Source organism: Morchella sextelata (assembly GCF_020137385.1).
Source record: "Morchella sextelata strain SCLS chromosome Unknown scls_7, whole genome shotgun sequence".
In the NCBI taxonomy this organism is placed as follows: Eukaryota; Fungi; Ascomycota; class Pezizomycetes; order Pezizales; family Morchellaceae; genus Morchella; species Morchella sextelata.
Window position 1 is genome coordinate 1,201,499 of NW_025408622.1, and position 16,258 is coordinate 1,217,756.

The window sequence follows — 16,258 nt, forward strand, 5'->3', positions numbered from 1 at the left end:
TAGGTATTGCGCCTAAGAGTAGGTGCTCTACTTACCTATCTTGCGCTAATATAATAATTAAGTGGGCTAGTGATGAATCATTGGTAACCCTATCAATATCAAAGGATTATTCGCCCTTGAGCCCTTGCGGCAAGCTTGATGAAAGTACCTACAATATTATGCAGAAGATACCGGCCCGACTTTGAATGTTGATATCCGGCGCCGCCGCAAGGAATGTGCATATCTCGGCCGCCCATCTTCGTTCCTTATAGTAAATTATCGTGGGGGACAAAATAAAAGTCGCAGCCGAAAAACGCTCTACAGAGCAAGGTATTCCTTACAACGAGGTTCCTTACGACTGCGTGTTATAGGTATTATCGGGTAAACAGGCAATCAGCCCGCGAGTGAAAAGGAGTACCTACAGTGTTAGTTACATGGAGATTCAAGATTTGAATTAAAAGGAGTTCAAGAAAAGGAGTAAGATAAGACTTACATCGTACCTGGCAAAAATAGTTAGAGTATACCCAGCTGCCAGATGTGGGGTTCGCGTGTGTTGTCAAATCCTTTTTTGCCTTGTCTGGCTATGGGTATCATAAGCATAAGCATCTTTCCTTCAAGTTTCAACGCCAAATGTGTCAGTCAAGGTTGGTGTGGTAACTACTAACGATCGTCCAAGCGCTGTAACAAACATGTCAAATGAAGCTAGACCCCAGAAACGACTGGACTACAAAAGCGGTGTGGAGTCCGAAGGATCCAAATATTAGTCGCTAAGACTTAACTAGTGATCATATCAATTGCTTGGTTCCTTCCAATTCTGTAACATTATCAAGTCCTGCTTTCGCGGGCTTTGATGTCGAATTTGATTTTGCTACCAGGATCCCAGCGGGCCGTAACCCCCCAGCGAAATTTCGGGGTTGCGTTAGAGTACCTTATTTTGCCGATTCGGGTATCTTGAATATAAAATTTGCATATACAGATTTCGTTCGGAATTAATCACGCAGATCGTCTGAATGGATGGACATTCGTAGAGTAGAAACTGTATGTCCATATCTGTGAACCACCAGAAATGGTGGAATGGATTTCAGCTAAGCTGGAATTCCGTCTCCAGACCTTAGAGGTCATTGGGTGTTAACTAGCGTAACTCAGCTAGACAGGGTGGTAGCAACCGAACAAAGCCACTCTCTAATCCTAGGTGAAACGCCGTTCGCTTTCGTAGAGACATTCCTAGATCAGTGCTCCATTGAGGATGCAGCTTCGCCATAGTCAAGCGCTTCTCAATGATTGATGGTGTGCTGCTTGAAATTTCGCCCCCAAGGCATATGCGAAATTCCATGTTATGCGATGCGACGCTTAATAGAGCACTCTAGAGTTCCTTGATATTGCTGAAATAGAGAAATAAATTGACCAATGAGTAGTTGTGGATCAGCTGTGACGTTTATTTTTGTAGTCCTGTTCAACCTTGATCTGATGGCTGTCGCTCGATGTCTTCCGGAGTTTCATTATTGAGTACCAAGGACTTGAGCTGGTTGAACTCGGTGGCTAGTTCACCAATCAAGGACCATTTTCTGGGTTACAGCAGCAGCAAGGGCCGCAGCCATGCTTTCATGGTAGGTACTAGATACAACACCGGCAATGTACGGATTGCAATCCCTGTCTGCTATTATGATTGCTACCAGGAGAGTGGAAACGAACAAGGCAGTAAACGTGAGGGCTACATACGCCTGGTTATGCCTGGTCAGTTACATCTCTAGCGAGAACTGGTATGGGTGGATTCCGAAACTGTGCATATATGTAATAGGAAGAAAAGAGGAAGGCGAGGTTGAGGTACAAGTACTTAGAGTTGCCCAGTATCCATTCTCTGCACAGATCTGTTCCCAAGCATTTTTTCTTTCTTCACTTTCTGTTCGGATTTTTCTTGGTTCCCCCACATACATACCGATATCATCAATATCTCAATAAGTGCTCCGGAGCGCAGCAGGACTCAAAAGTAAATCCTTCCTGGTTTGAGATAAGAAGAACGAGGTCTCGAGCGTTATAAGACAAGACACATCCACTCTTTGGCTGCTTCTTCCCGGGTGTTGCTGCTGCTTTGCGACGTCTGCATTTCGCCGCTACCGTTAGCTTTGATCGAGTGATAAGCTTCAGACCGCTAATGCGTGTCTATTAAACTACTCAACTACATACAACAACCCCGCCCTTCCATCCAGATCCTCCTACTCCTCAGTGTACTCACTGAAAAGCTATCTCACTGGCAATATAAACCCTTTAACACTGCGGGTAATTCTTTCTCAAGTTTACATAAAATCATGGCAACCCTCTCACCAGTACAGCCATCAAGTATCATGCACTCAGCAAAAAACACCGACTACGAGCGCAGAGAACCTCCCTCACCTGCACCAACAGACATGTCCTTTGGAACAGGAGACGATCGAGACAAACTAGAGTCACAGAAACCTCAAAACATGCGTGACATCGGCAGAGACACACCAGCTGCCCCAGGGCTGTTCAAAAAGGCATCCAAATCTGATTTCGGCAGGAAACGATCTATGAAGGGTGCTGGCTACTATGGAGAGGTCTTTGCTGTCCGGGAAACAGGGCCGGTAGTACCTACAAGTGCTGGAGTCTGGGTTGAGCTCAAGACTAATGTCATTGTAAGAATCTCTCAAGCTTCTTTCCTTTTTGGTTCTATCGCACGTTGTTCTTTATGTTTGCTTTTACTAGAGCCTCACATTATCTTCTCAGTATATCGTTACACCCGTTCCCGAAATCTCAGGCTGACATAAATGTGCGCTTATAGCTCGAAAACGAGTTTGAATTTGCTAAATCACTATCTGAAATGATTGCAAAACGTTATGGGAGGACAGAGGAGACTGTCTGCGTGTCGATCGACCACTCGGCATGCATGGTAATGGGAGGCACATTTGATGGTTCCTACATGCTCACCATAACTTCTCTGAGCATGATCTCACCTACTTGCAACAAACGTAATGCGGCACTGATTTCGGAGTGGATCAACAACAACCTTGGAGTTGTCGGGACCAGGGGATATATTAGATTCGTTGACCCTGATTTTGCAAACTACGCCACTGGCGGAACCACGATGCTCGATCTGATGGAGAGGGAGGAGTTGACCAGGACTGGAGCTGCTGAGAAGGCAGGCATAATTCGCGACAAAAGTGTCAAGAGATCCATGTCACGGCACAGATCAAAAAAAGAGCGAACAAGTTATGAAAGATCACTCCCGGACCCGATGCAGCGAGACGACGATGCACTTAGCGACTTGCCCTCGACGCGCGATTCAAACGAACCACGCCCAACAACTGCCGGGGGAAGGATGAGGAAGCGTAGTATGTTCAATCTATTCAGTAAGAGCAAAGTAGTTTAGTAAAGGGGGGGGGGTGCGGTGCGGGGTACAGGGTTTTAGTTGGTTGCACAGGGATTCTTTGCATTTTTGGCCGGAGTTGTTTGTTCCTGTTTGGGTACCTTTCCCTTCTTCATTCGTTTTTCGTAATACTTTTTTGGGCTGGTCTGGGGGTATTCTTATTTTTTTTATATGTATTATTGGTCTGTTTGGGGTTATGGGTACCGGTTCTTTCTGTTATTTTTTGTCGCTGCTACGAAGAAGTATTTTTCCTTTGTGTCTCACAGGTGGGGAAAGGGGAAGGTGAGCGGTCACTTACCGCGGTGATCAACTAGAAGTGTACCTTACCATATGTTTCAGAGGGCCAGTTTTTTTTATGACCTTCTTTTCTTTCTCATTCACGGCTAGCCGCCCTAAATTCTTTTTGTTTTTGATTTTGGGTTTTTTTGTCTATTTTCTACTGTACATTCAATTATTCGATCGGCATGTAAGATTTACGGGAAGTCAACACTGTCGCGGGTCGGTTTTGTGCACATATATTGCATTCATATACTTTAAGCTTCAGTACTTTAGATCACGGGAAATATAGAGGCCGGGCCATTATGGAGACCTGAGAATTAATGTACTACATACTTTTTCTTCTTTCTTTTCAGTGGAAGGGTATTTTTACCGGTTGGTGTATCATGATACTAGCCTGTCCTCCCCTGTGTCAAGCAGCTTTGCTGTATATGCAGAAATTCGGATAGGTAGAGTACAGTCGCAACTCGATATGCCGGATTGCCAAGATTCTAAGGATTTCGTACGGGATAGCAAAAATCCGGGATAGCAGATTGATTTTGCAGTAGGAAAAATAATATTCTCAGAGGATCTCGTACGGGACAGCAAGGGTCCGGTGTATTGAGTTCCGGCATATCGAGTTGCGACTGTAGCTAAGAGCGGGAACAAACTTAATATCGGACGGGTAGGGGCGCAGGGGCGGGACACACCGCAATATGTGAGGATTATGGAGATATCGATATAGTAGGGAATCGTATATTGTGACACCACGCTGCATTCTGTTCCTGTTTCTCTCGGGCATTCTATTCCTGTTCCTCTCGGGCTTCCCTGGCCATGGGTGGGCATGTGGGTGAGTGGGGAGGTTGAATGAAAAATTGTGGTGAAAGGATGATTGAAGGTGGGGGGGTAAGGGAGGTAGAGGATAATAGGATGCAGGTTACATGATATTATGATGATACTCGAAATAGAAACTAGATTTTACCACTTTAAGTCAGTTCTGGGGGGAGCCAATATCGACATCTGCCCCTTGAGGCTTGTTGTACCGTCGATCTGTCATTATGCTATGCGAGACTTAACCTACTCTAGACCTGGCATGTGTTAAGCGACATCACATCGGACGACGCGTCGACCTGGAGACATTTGGATCGTCAATTACAACTAAGAAAGAAAGTCTCTAAGGTACGACATACACGCCCCCCCGTAATTGACGCAGAATTCTACAAAGAAGGTGAGAGACACATTGCTAGAGCCTCCACTTGCCGTTCAACCAACATCCTAAAGTGCTTCACCGCAGTAATTAAACAGAGAAACATTCACGATCTCTACGATGCCTCCCCGAAAAGCTGCTGCTGCTGCTTCCAAGAACCCCCCATCACCACCGCCCCCAGCTCCACGTGAGGAGGAGGAGGAGGAGCAGGATGAGAGTACCGTGACGGTTCCCCCACAGCTGTTGCAGCGTATGCTCCAGGAGTTCTTCGAGGAGAAAAAGAAGACGAGAATCTCTCAGCCAGCGTTGAACGCGGCCGGGGAGTATACGAAAACATTTATTCGGGAGGCAATATGGAGGGCTGCTGCCATTAGGAAAGAGAGCGGGCAGGACCCTGGCGGGGTTAAGAATATGGGTGCTTTTTTGGAGGTGAGCGTCCTTTCTGTGCCTCCCCGGGAATTATCTCGGCTTGTGGAGCGAGATGTGATTAGAATTGGACGGGTGGGCTAATATATTTGTGGGGGCCAGGTTGAAGATCTAGAGAAATTGACGCCGCAGCTTTTGCTGGACTTTTGATCACAAGTGATCACAAGATGTACTATCTCGGTTCTATTAGTGCAAACCCGATATCAGCTTCTGGGGCCAAATGCGGATCTTAGGATCTGGGATCTGTCCACAAACAAGGATTTTATTCCTCAGTTCTAATATGGCTACAGAATTGTAAATAATTCATTTCTCAATGGTATTTTCATATTTTAAGTCAATGCTCTCTTACGTGTATCTTGTGCGGATATTATGCAGCCTAAAATGGATTATATAACTTTCCCAAATCCTTGGCAAATACCCGTAAAGTGTAAAAAAGGATGCGAGGCCAACGTCAATATGTACCAAATATCATTGACAGTGCTTGGCATATCACCGAAAGAGTAAGAACCAACTTCACTACCAATTACTACACATTAGTTGTAGTAAATCCAAGTTGAACAATACTGAATTTTTTGCAAATTATAGTCACTAGAATTTGACGCTCTAAATACATCATCACATAGGCGGTGATCTTAGAAACCTATGCTCTTGATACTCCACAAGCTCTTCCAAGCCCACGCATAATAGTATTTAAAAAATTGGATATCAACTACGCAGTGCTACCAGTGTAAGGAATACACCAACTGGTTATGGTATCGGGTATTCACCCCCAAGAGCCCTGGCCTCAATGACCTCGTTCTCGGCGCTGCTGCGATATATATAAACTTAGCTCATCAGCTATGGCTAATGCCTTAAACAATTCAGCGCATTGAGTCGAATTATTCACAAGTAATACGGATATATGAGAAGGGGATTCCGATTCATAATCCCGTGAGCTTCCAGAGCACGGGGATTGTCTTCTTGTAAAATTTAGTCATGTTGCGATGAATAAACGGCTCGAATAGGCCGGGTTGCTTGGTCTTGCGAGCTTCCGAGCAGGCACCGTGCAGATATATGCTTTCTGCTGCTTTGCATTTTTAATGTTAGATTTCATACTTTCGTCCCGCCCGCCCAACTTGCTCCTCCTCTCTCTGCTTGTGTTCTCCTCTCTTTGCTATTTGCTCTAGTTCTCCTCACCTTCTCCTCCTTCCTATATCCTTCTTCCCGGATCCCTCTTTCTCCTCTCCTTCTCCTCTCCTTCTACTCTCCTTCTACTCTCCTTCTACTCTCCTTCTCCTCTCCATTAATCCTGATCATTCATCTCTTCCTTCGCCCCATCTACTCTCACGTCCGATAATTTAAACTTCACTTACATTCTCGGATATAATACCCAATTTAATTTCAGAAAGATGTCTGATCATTCGTCATCTAATAACCGGCCTGACAAAAACGTTGCCAATATTAATCCGCCTGATGTGGATCCTAATACGAATATCTGGGGGGAAAATTCTCTAAAATCTTTCGCAGAGTCTAGGACTACTGGCCCTCACCATCAGGGGGCTGATGGTGAGGGTCCGCTTATGTGTGACTACCCTGATACCGACGAAGATTCCCCGACGAGTAGCCTGGAAAGCCCCCAAAAGGTAGGTTACTATTGCCTGATACAACCCTCTCTAATCTGTTTTCTCATTAGTTTATTACTTATTTTGATAAGATCATGTCCCTGCTGCTAATACCCCACTCCAAACACAGAGCACCTTTAATGATCGTGAAGGTCAAGCTCATAAACAAAATGGTCTTAGGACCTTTTATGATGATGATGATGATGATGATGATGTCAGCTCCGACGAGTTAGAGGTACGTTGCTTGGACTCTCTGATACGTTTCTCTTGAAGACGATCTTTTGAAATACCTCTTTGCTAATGCATTATCTCTATGTTTAGAGAAATGACAATGAGAACCTAGCTGGGCGTGCTGGGTCAGACCAGAATCTTTTGAAAGAAAACAAACCCGTGGGAGAGGTAAGTTTCTTTTCCGCTTCGACATTGAGACTCTGAGTTCGTTTGGGGTGTGATATTATGGTATATACGCGTGTTCCTTCTGCTAATATTTATCCTTTTGTTTAGATGTCGAAATTGGTCGATAAAGATATCGAAGAAGAGGAAATAGATAGCCTTTTAGACCCGAAGACTCCCGAGGGTGGGGATTGGGAACGTAGGTAACAATAAGTAACGAGGTTATATTCTGGGAAAACTGCTAATCTTTCTACAGCCACCGAGGAGTGTATGAAGAGAAGTCTAGATATTGTGAGCAAGAGGCTTAAAGAATGGAAGCGGTCTCGAAAAGTAAATCCCTACCTTTCCCATGGCTGTTTCTGAGTATCTCACAAGCACCGATTATCCTATGTATTCATAAGATTCGAACCCTTTGTATGCCCTTAATTAATCCATTACCTAGTACCGAAAGAAGAGAACCGTCCCAGAGAGATGTTTATTAACATAAGCGTCTCACAGGTTAAGAAGAGGACCTAATAATTCGACGATTCAAGAACTACACAAAACCAGCTTTCAGATCTGCCACATCAACTCATAAATCCTCAACAATCAACCGCCTCGTACATCGTTTTAATACATTTAGTTGCAGCGAGGATTTCTTAACCTCATTCTTATATTGCATTCTATACGTATGCTCATGCATATTTCTCTATACTTAAATTTTTCATTCCCGGATCCCCCCGCGCCCAGCTGGGCCGGCTAGCTAGCTCTCGTTTAGAATGTCGTCTCACATAACTGCAAATCTGCCATATATTCTTTTTTCTTTCTTTATTTTCTCCTCCCATATTGATACTTTTTCCTGCCGAGATATTTCTACTCATACGATCATGATGTTTTGTTTTTCAATGTTTCCTTTCTCTTGATCGCTCTGTTTTCAATTTTTCCGTTTCTCCTGATTGCTCTGTTTTTTCTATTTCTACTAGTTGCCGGCTCTGAGTAGTAGGCTATCGAAGGTATTTATTTTATGGGGCCGGGGAAGACGTACAGGAAGTGATAAGGAAGTCACTTGATCGGGTAAAGGGGCGAAAAGAAGGTGCAATTGTGGGATACGTAACTTTTGTATGATGGGACAAGATAGCAGTATGACAATCAAATAGTTCTGCTATCTACTATTAGGGTTCTATCTTTGACCCTGTAATTGGCTCTCGACCTTTTGAACTTATGATTACATGTAGTTCCTTTATAATCGTACGGTGGTGGGTATTTGACCAATGCAGTCATGAGTTCGGCTATCTTAGCTGACATATATATGTCTACATGTACCTACATGTATTAAAAAAGGTATTAGGCACGTCGTAAGCACTATGTGCGTTTCAAACGTGGGTTTATAATAAATATTGATATAGCTCGCCCCTGCTTTGGTCCCCTTCTTGGATAACTCGATTTGAGATAGAGGTTGGAAGCTGGTATATATATCATTAGCATGGAAACATCTACTTATGTAGCTTAAAAGAATTTACCACATGGCTATAAATGATCGATTCAGAGGCTAAATATATGGGTAAGTGCTCTCCCTTATAAGACAAGCTGGCCAAACCACCAATTAATGAAATAAACCAAAAAAAAAAAAAAAAGCTGGCCAAACCACGCTGATCGACGAGTGATAGTCTGTGATCTACCCGATATATCTTGGATGCCCTATTACTTACAGGTCAATTGCGAAGTACTGCTTGAGTGAATGGCGAAAGACCAACCACTAGAGACTTATATACCAACTGAGAGGGGCCAGTATACTGAGGATTGTGCTATTTTTGATAATCAGTAATTGCAAATCCGTCATTGAACTACATACATAGGTTAGACATTGACGCATGCGCAGGAATGGCTATAGAAATTTCGTCTAGTAAGAACGTTTAGGTAAAGAAATATCAAAATATTCTCAAAAACAACTAAACCAGGTGTCCATCCCTCAATCAAGCCCCAAAGGTCGGCCAAAATTTAAACATCAGGTTTAGGGCTACTCACAGAAACTTTTATAGATTCGATAACTAGCAAACTCTCTCTTTCTCTCCCGCAACTTTTGACTAGCCCTTTTTAATAATGAGTGGTTGTAATTCATGATATATCATTACTATTTCCACTGGGTAATTGTAGATAACGCCCATTTTTGAACGTAGGTTGCAGTCCATACTAGCTACTCGTAGGCACCAAACAACTAGCCACTAAAAATACATCTGTCATAATTAGGCTTTCCCGGGCCCGGAGTACGTAGTATCTCCTCATACCGTCTGGACACTCCGTCTCAAGACACCAGCTGGCAGTGAGAAGATAGCCTTATTTGGTTTCTTCATCTATAAACCCATGGCCCATTAACCACCAATATACCCGATCTTTACGACTAGATGGGGAAATACCCCCCCGCCCCCCCCCCTGCCCAAGACTCGGTCTGTCATATCTATTAGATTATACCGTTTTCCGAGAGACGATTTGTTTCAGGTCTATTATCTATCTGGCCGGCAGGACTGAGTTAAAGAGACAAGTCTGCCTAGTAATATGAGCATCATCACTTTTCCTACGTGTCGAATAGATGTAGCTAACACTGGATCTCGTACAGCGCAGCGAACACTTAACTGATAGCTAGGATCGAGCTAGTCTGACCCTTCTTATGGAATCCTCAGAAATACCCGCTTCACGGTCGTCCTCATCCACCCATGATCCGCATACCTGAGTTCGAGAGACGGAATAGGATCAACGCTTGCAATTGGTACTCTCTACACCGGGTGTTTTGCCGTTGCGAGGGTCTAGTCCCGGCGTTGCAGCCGAATCACGCACTATCACTCGATCATCCATCCCGTGGGCCCTGCCTATACGTGCGAACAGTTTCGTGACTTATGACGACTTGGTATCCTGAGCTACGAGGGGGGGGATGTCGGGGACCTTGCTATGAGGTGAAGTGGGTGTCTGCATATCCTCCTTTGGAACCTAATCATAGGCCTATTGTCATATCTATTTATAAGTAAATACCCAAGTGTTGGTAAGAATTAGTGCACTAGGAAAAGTACTTTCTGACATTATAACGGCGTAGTACCCTTATCTCGAGTGTGGACTGTAGTCTGTTGCTGTTGGGAGAGCTTCTACAGACCCATACACTTGGGACAAGCCAAATATGACCGGCTGGAACTGTGGAATATAGCTCAAGAGATTATCTTTGATATCTTCCTGCATGATTGGGAGCGGGGAGAACATGGTTCAAGGAGTATTCATACGTAAATCCGAACCCACAGTCATCGCTTAACAAAGGCTATTAGCTAAACCTTCCAATTACACCGTCGCACTTACAGCTCTTTGCTCCTCCACCGGATAACCTAGAAACACACTCCGTTATCTTTACAATTAATCACCCATCCACCAATCCGCAAGGGTCAGGATGAGTAATCTCCATCATACACTATCACTCGTGCAAGTCAGTCTCTTATACTGATCGACCTCTACCCCAGATAGTCCTCTCCTCTAGTCATGACAGTGGTAGAGAAAAAAGTCACGAGTAACTTCACCGCTCCCGTCCCCATGCTTCAGACCTTGAAGCACATCCGTATATGGTGTTCCCAAAATATTAAGGGATTACTACAATCGATCGGTTTTGTGATCAGCGGGCCTGTCGGCTCTTCCTAACTGCATTACACCAGTAAGTAGTTCGAGAGTAACTACCCACCCGCCTTTGAGTCATAAACCAGATCGCGTCCCTCCGATACCCTCTCATACCCCACTATCTTCTACCATCTTTACCTTGAACTGAACTAACTACCTTCTTAAAGCGGGGAAGCTACACAGTGTCTTGAGCGTACCTACAGCCCTTCTAGTTCACGGATCCGAAGGGGTGTACATACATAAAGCTTGAGGGTAGTATTTATTCATTCTGGAGGGATGGGCTTTCCTGGGATGAGGTGTGGATAGGGGTGAGCGTGGGGTGGTGCTTGTATTTCCGCTTGGATGGAAGGATGAATGTGATGTTGGTACCGATTTGTTAGTAAGTTGGCGACTTGGAGGGTGGGTGTGGTGGGTGTGCGGGTACGTCACATGAGATCACTCGGCTCTCTTTGCACCTGCCCAGGCCTAAGCCCAGACCCATAACCTCTACCCACTATTATCTACTCACCTCCAACCTAACCCTCATAAACCCACCAACTTTTCCCCACTCCCACACACCATCACACCACCCACCATCACACCACCAACCACAAGATTGTGCTATCTTATCTGATATATCTAGTACGACTAATGTTCGCTGCTTCTTATACGGTAACCCGCTTGTTGATTTTATTTGGAGCTGCCTATGGCCATGGCTAAACAAATTACACATCATACCAATCATAAATTGGGCCGTGCAGACAATACTCTGTTTTAATTGATCTGACACTATCCACCCCATAGTCGACTCTCACTACATGTATATTGATACTGACATTAGTCCGCCTTATAAGCTTATAAGGACATTACAGGTTTTCGGCTCAAACTGCATCCCCATATCGAGTGAGAGTGGATTGTACCACCACCGATCCACCCGCACCCAAGCTCGCGCACTACCTATCAGTCCCTACAGCACACAGCACATGCCACCAACCCACTTCTCCACACCACATCACTCGCCAACCCACCCCCCGCGGGTTACCTAAAATAGAACCCAGCCGTCACCCGCACTAAGTGAGAACCCTGGAGATCCCTAACCCTAAGCTTACCCACTAGCACTAGACTACAACCTCACCGTCTCTTCCTTCCTACGCCGGTGCCTGAGCGGGACCACCGCACCCTTGCACATCCTAGCTACTAGGCAATATACATATATTATCGCCACCAAACAGCGCGCCATCAAAAAAGCCACACGATAAGGGCGAGCATTTAGCGGTCAAAGAGCTACCTAGGTAGATCGAAGAAGCCAGATATCATTTCTCAATCATTACCAACAACCAACAACCATATTCCTCGTTCCGTTGACTAAGTACTGTAGGTGGAAATACTACATAGTATTCATTACGCCCCGGCTCCTGATCTTGGAGGGCCCCTCACTAAAAAATAAAATAAAAAATAGCAATAAAAAAGGTCCCTATAAAAATAAAAGCCAAACCCGGCGAAAAAAATAAAAATCCCAGCAAAGTAAAAAAAAAAGTCTATCATATCAAACCCCCCCCCCCCCCCCCCGCGCCAAAGTTCCAACCAGCAACCCCCCCCCCCCCCCCCCACTCCCACAGCGCCGTATCGTTAAAAACTCCGCTTTTTTTTTCTCCCCTCGTTATTAGGTAGGTAGGTTAGTTAGTAAAATTCAAGGTAGCAGCGCAACTCCCGTCCCGCAGCCACTTCCTTTCTTGTTTCTCTTCGTCAATTCATGGGTCCTTCGTTCGCATCCGTGTCTATGGGAGGTTTCTTTTTTTAACGTCCGACCTCGAATACCCGCTGCAGCGCATTCTGAAACACCTGCACGTTGAAGTCCACGAGCCCCTTCTTCTCGATGCCCTCTTTGCGCATCAGACAGATGAGCGCCAGATATCTATATTATCGTACGACAACAGTCAGCACACATGCAACACACACACAAGTTGTGAAATCGCCCGGAGCAAAAAAAAAAGAGATAATAAAACAGAATGAAAAAAAGTAAAAAGAGGAACTAGGACCCTGACTTGTTGATTTCCCTCAGATACAGCACCATGCCGTTCTGCAGGCGGATAATGCTCGACGCCTCCGCTGTCTGCTCCTCCTCATCCTCTGCGCCAGGGATGGTAGGGGGGTGGTGGGTATCGGTGATTTCGGCAGGTTGTTTGCGGTCGTAGCTAGTAACATCCGTCCCCACATGTCAGCCGCCACACACACACACACAGAAAAAAAATAAACGCCACTATCTACCACCACCACCACCACCACCACCAACCTCACCCGGGGACTCTCGGGGGCTTACCCATAAATCTCACTAACATCGACAATGACATCGATGTAGTCACTACAGATCTCGTAGCTCTGGACATCCACGGGGCTCGAGTCGGTCGCAATATAGATCTTGCTGAGCACGTCGAAGAGGAAGGCCTTCTCGATGCCGCTGTTGCTGCACAGCACGTTGAGCAGGTTCTCGAGCGTCTCGAGCTGCGGGATCAGCTTCTGGATGACCTTGCTGAAGGCCTCGAAGACGGAGTGGTCGTAGATGCTCGTGAGGTGGTACGACACCTGCACGTTGTCGAGCCCGTTGTCCGAGAGCTCGTCCTGCGTGCGCTGCATGATGTCGCGCTGCGTGTCGAGCTTGTACTCGTCCGAGAGCCCGTCGACCTTGTGGATGAACACCTCGATGTTGATGGCGGGGTACGAGCGCTGGATGGCGATGATGGTGGCGTGCAGCCGCGAGAGCGGGTCCAGGTACTCGTCCTGGGCGTCAATCACCCAGATGAGCGCGCCCAGCTCGCCAAAGATGTGGTCAAAGTCGAAGGTCGGGTCGAGGAAGTTGAGCTGGCCGGGGAAGTCCCACACTTGGAAGTCCATGAAGGAGCTATATGGGCCGAGTTTTAGATTAGCAATTGGGCCCCCTACCACCACCACCACCACCACCAATGCAGAGAGCCCTTACTGGATAGGATCCTTCTGTATGCGAGTCGTGGACTCGAGAAAGAGTGTTTCCGTGGGTGACATCTTATGGAACACCACCGAGCTAATCGACGATTTCCCACTCCTACAGCACACACACACACACCAGATATAAGCTTCCGCACTACCACACCCTCCCCTTTGCTTCTCTCCCCCGGCGGTCCACACAAACTCTCACCTTCTCTGCCCCATCAGCAGCAATCGCGGGCGTCTCCCGCCCCCCGCAAGGCCCGTGTAGCCCTGTATGCTCGATCCCGGACTCATTGTTCCGTACTTTCCATTCACACCGCCGCCGCCGCCGCCGCCGCCGCCGGCTCCTCCTCCAGTAGTGCTCGGGCTGCCCGGTTCCTGCAGAAAGCGTTCCAGTGAGTAACTATTCCTCCCGCGCACTTCTTCTTCGCCCTCGTGGTCGTGGTAGCCCTCCATTATGCCCTTGTGCTGTATGGGGATGTGGATGGAGCTGCACGAGTACTCGGGCGGCGTATGGGGGTGTGGGTATGGGAAATCGTCAGATGAGGACGAGGTGGATGAAGGAGGTAGTGGAGGCATTGGAGGGGGGGAGAGTAAAAAAGACTTGTGAGTGGGATTGATATAGGCTGTGTGTGGGGGGGGAAGCTAGCTGGGGTATATGTATATAGGTAGTTTGGGGTATTATGCAAGGGATGGAGGAGGGGGGTGGGGCGTGGTCTGAATGGCCTGTCTCTGTCCCTGTCTCTGCGCTGGTCTGTCTGGAAAAGGGAATTGAGGTAAAGCAGAATGGGTGGTTTGGTGAACCTTTGGGAATAGGTTGGTAGCAAAGCTGTCTCGAATTGAATTGAATCAAAAAGGGCAGGCAGACAAGCAAAGAAGGCAAAGTAAAGAAGCAGAAGAAGAAGAGAGAAATATATATATATATAATAAAATAAAAAAATTCGTGCTCACAAACACACGTCCGTATTGATTTATATATTGAGGGGGGGGGGGCTGTATGGACGGGGGTGGGTTGTAAAAAATTATTTTCTCTTAATTTCTTTTGTGAGGAGTAAAGTAGAATAATCCGAAGGGGAGTGAAAAAAAAATTTCCCAGGGTAAAGAGGAGGAGAGGGAGAGTGAAAAAAAAAAAAAGGATGCAGGTTTGATATCAAACCAACCAGCGGGCAGGAGCGTAAAGAAGCAAAATAAGCCTGCAGAAACCCGAGGGTCTGGTTTGAAACAGAAAAGAGCTGAGGGCAGAGAGAGGAACGGGATTGACCACAAAAGCTATATACCCTGGCCTGAGCTTGGACAACGACGACGACGATCAACAAGAAAAGTTTGGCACTGAATTGATGATTGACGCGCGCTGGCGGGTATGGGAAAGCTCAGTTTCGGGTGGGGGGGGCTTCCCGTTGGTGTGGGGTGGGGGGTGTGGGAAAGGGAAAAAAGCCCGGGAATGGAAGGGGCTGTGGAAGCTTCCTTCGGCAGGCCAGCCGGAGACAGGCAGATAGATAGTATGTAGACAGATAGACAGATGGGCACACGCAGAGACAGACGACAGACGACGGATGATAGATGATGATGGCAGATGACAGACAGACAGACAGCGGCAGCAGTAATGACAATAGCAGATATGTATGGGTAAACGCGATCAATGCTTTGGAGGATGGAGGAGGGGAGTGTGCAAGTGAAAAAGCCAATTGGGAATCCCACAGGGACAATGCAGAGAGTAAAAAAAACTCTCCGCCATCAACGGGCATAAAAGAACGAGATCCCCCGGGACCGAGGGCACAACACTATACGGCTGCCATTCGCGGAAACGGATGAGGGACGGGGGGATCGTGGAGGGAGGGGGGGGTGAGAGGGAGCTGAAGGGGGAGGGGGGGAGAGTTACCATGATTGATTGAATTTCTCGAACGACTTCCTGGTAATTGTAGCACTCTCTGTTCTCTCGTTTTTCAATGTCTGCACAGTATCAATTCCCTACCCGTGGAATGAGAAAAGCGGTGTGCGACAGAAACAATTCTTTTTTTTTTCTTTCGCGTGTGTGCCTCTCTTTCTACCAACCCTTCCAAAGGATTCTTTTCCTTCCTTTCTAACCCTAGCAAGCTCTTGAATTTGTCTGTCGGCTTATGATCCTCGCGGGTTAAGGGGGAAAGAAAACAAGCGTATGTTTATTTTTTCCCTTGGTCGATATGTATAACCCTCCTGTAACTCCCGAGGTCGCAGGAAGCTGTATGTAATTCAATTGCTGGGTCGTGATCCAATAAGCCGTCGGGTGGGACGGTAAATAGCTCACTCCTCAATCCAAACAACCCGGTCTGGCGCCTCTCACTCAGCCGTCAGTTGTATAGTAGCAGTCAGGGCAAGGTGTGGTAAGTCAATCAGGGCAGGTAGGGGGGGGGGGGGGGAGGGGAGGGTTGTAGTGGTTGTGGTTGTGGTGGTGGTGGTTGGGGGGGG

The 16,258-nt window shown here is 46.5% G+C and overlaps 3 protein-coding genes across 3 annotated transcripts; 2 read left to right on the forward strand and 1 right to left on the reverse strand.

Annotated features, from left to right (window-relative positions):
* Positions 1-4,943: 4,943 nt before the first annotated feature.
* On the forward strand, positions 4,944-5,399 carry H6S33_011994 (uncharacterized protein; the record flags this gene model as incomplete). Its single annotated transcript, XM_044843357.1, has 2 exons — positions 4,944-5,252; positions 5,352-5,399. The coding sequence occupies 2 exons, from the start codon at positions 4,944-4,946 to the stop codon at positions 5,397-5,399; spliced, it is 357 nt and encodes a 118-aa protein (XP_044695662.1).
* Positions 5,400-6,637: 1,238 nt separating this feature from the next.
* Positions 6,638-7,730, forward strand: H6S33_011995 (uncharacterized protein; the record flags this gene model as incomplete). Its single annotated transcript, XM_044843358.1, has 6 exons — positions 6,638-6,871; positions 6,981-7,085; positions 7,172-7,249; positions 7,355-7,442; positions 7,500-7,573; positions 7,686-7,730. The coding sequence occupies 6 exons, from the start codon at positions 6,638-6,640 to the stop codon at positions 7,728-7,730; spliced, it is 624 nt and encodes a 207-aa protein (XP_044695663.1).
* A 4,916-nt stretch (positions 7,731-12,646) lies between these two features.
* H6S33_011996 (uncharacterized protein) lies at positions 12,647-14,392 on the reverse strand (the record flags this gene model as incomplete). The annotated part of the gene is made up of 5 exons (XM_044843359.1): positions 12,647-12,764; positions 12,895-13,044; positions 13,170-13,748; positions 13,827-13,928; positions 14,022-14,392. 5 exons carry the CDS (start codon positions 14,390-14,392, stop codon positions 12,647-12,649), a joined length of 1,320 nt encoding a protein of 439 aa, XP_044695664.1.
* Positions 14,393-16,258: the final 1,866 nt, after the last annotated feature.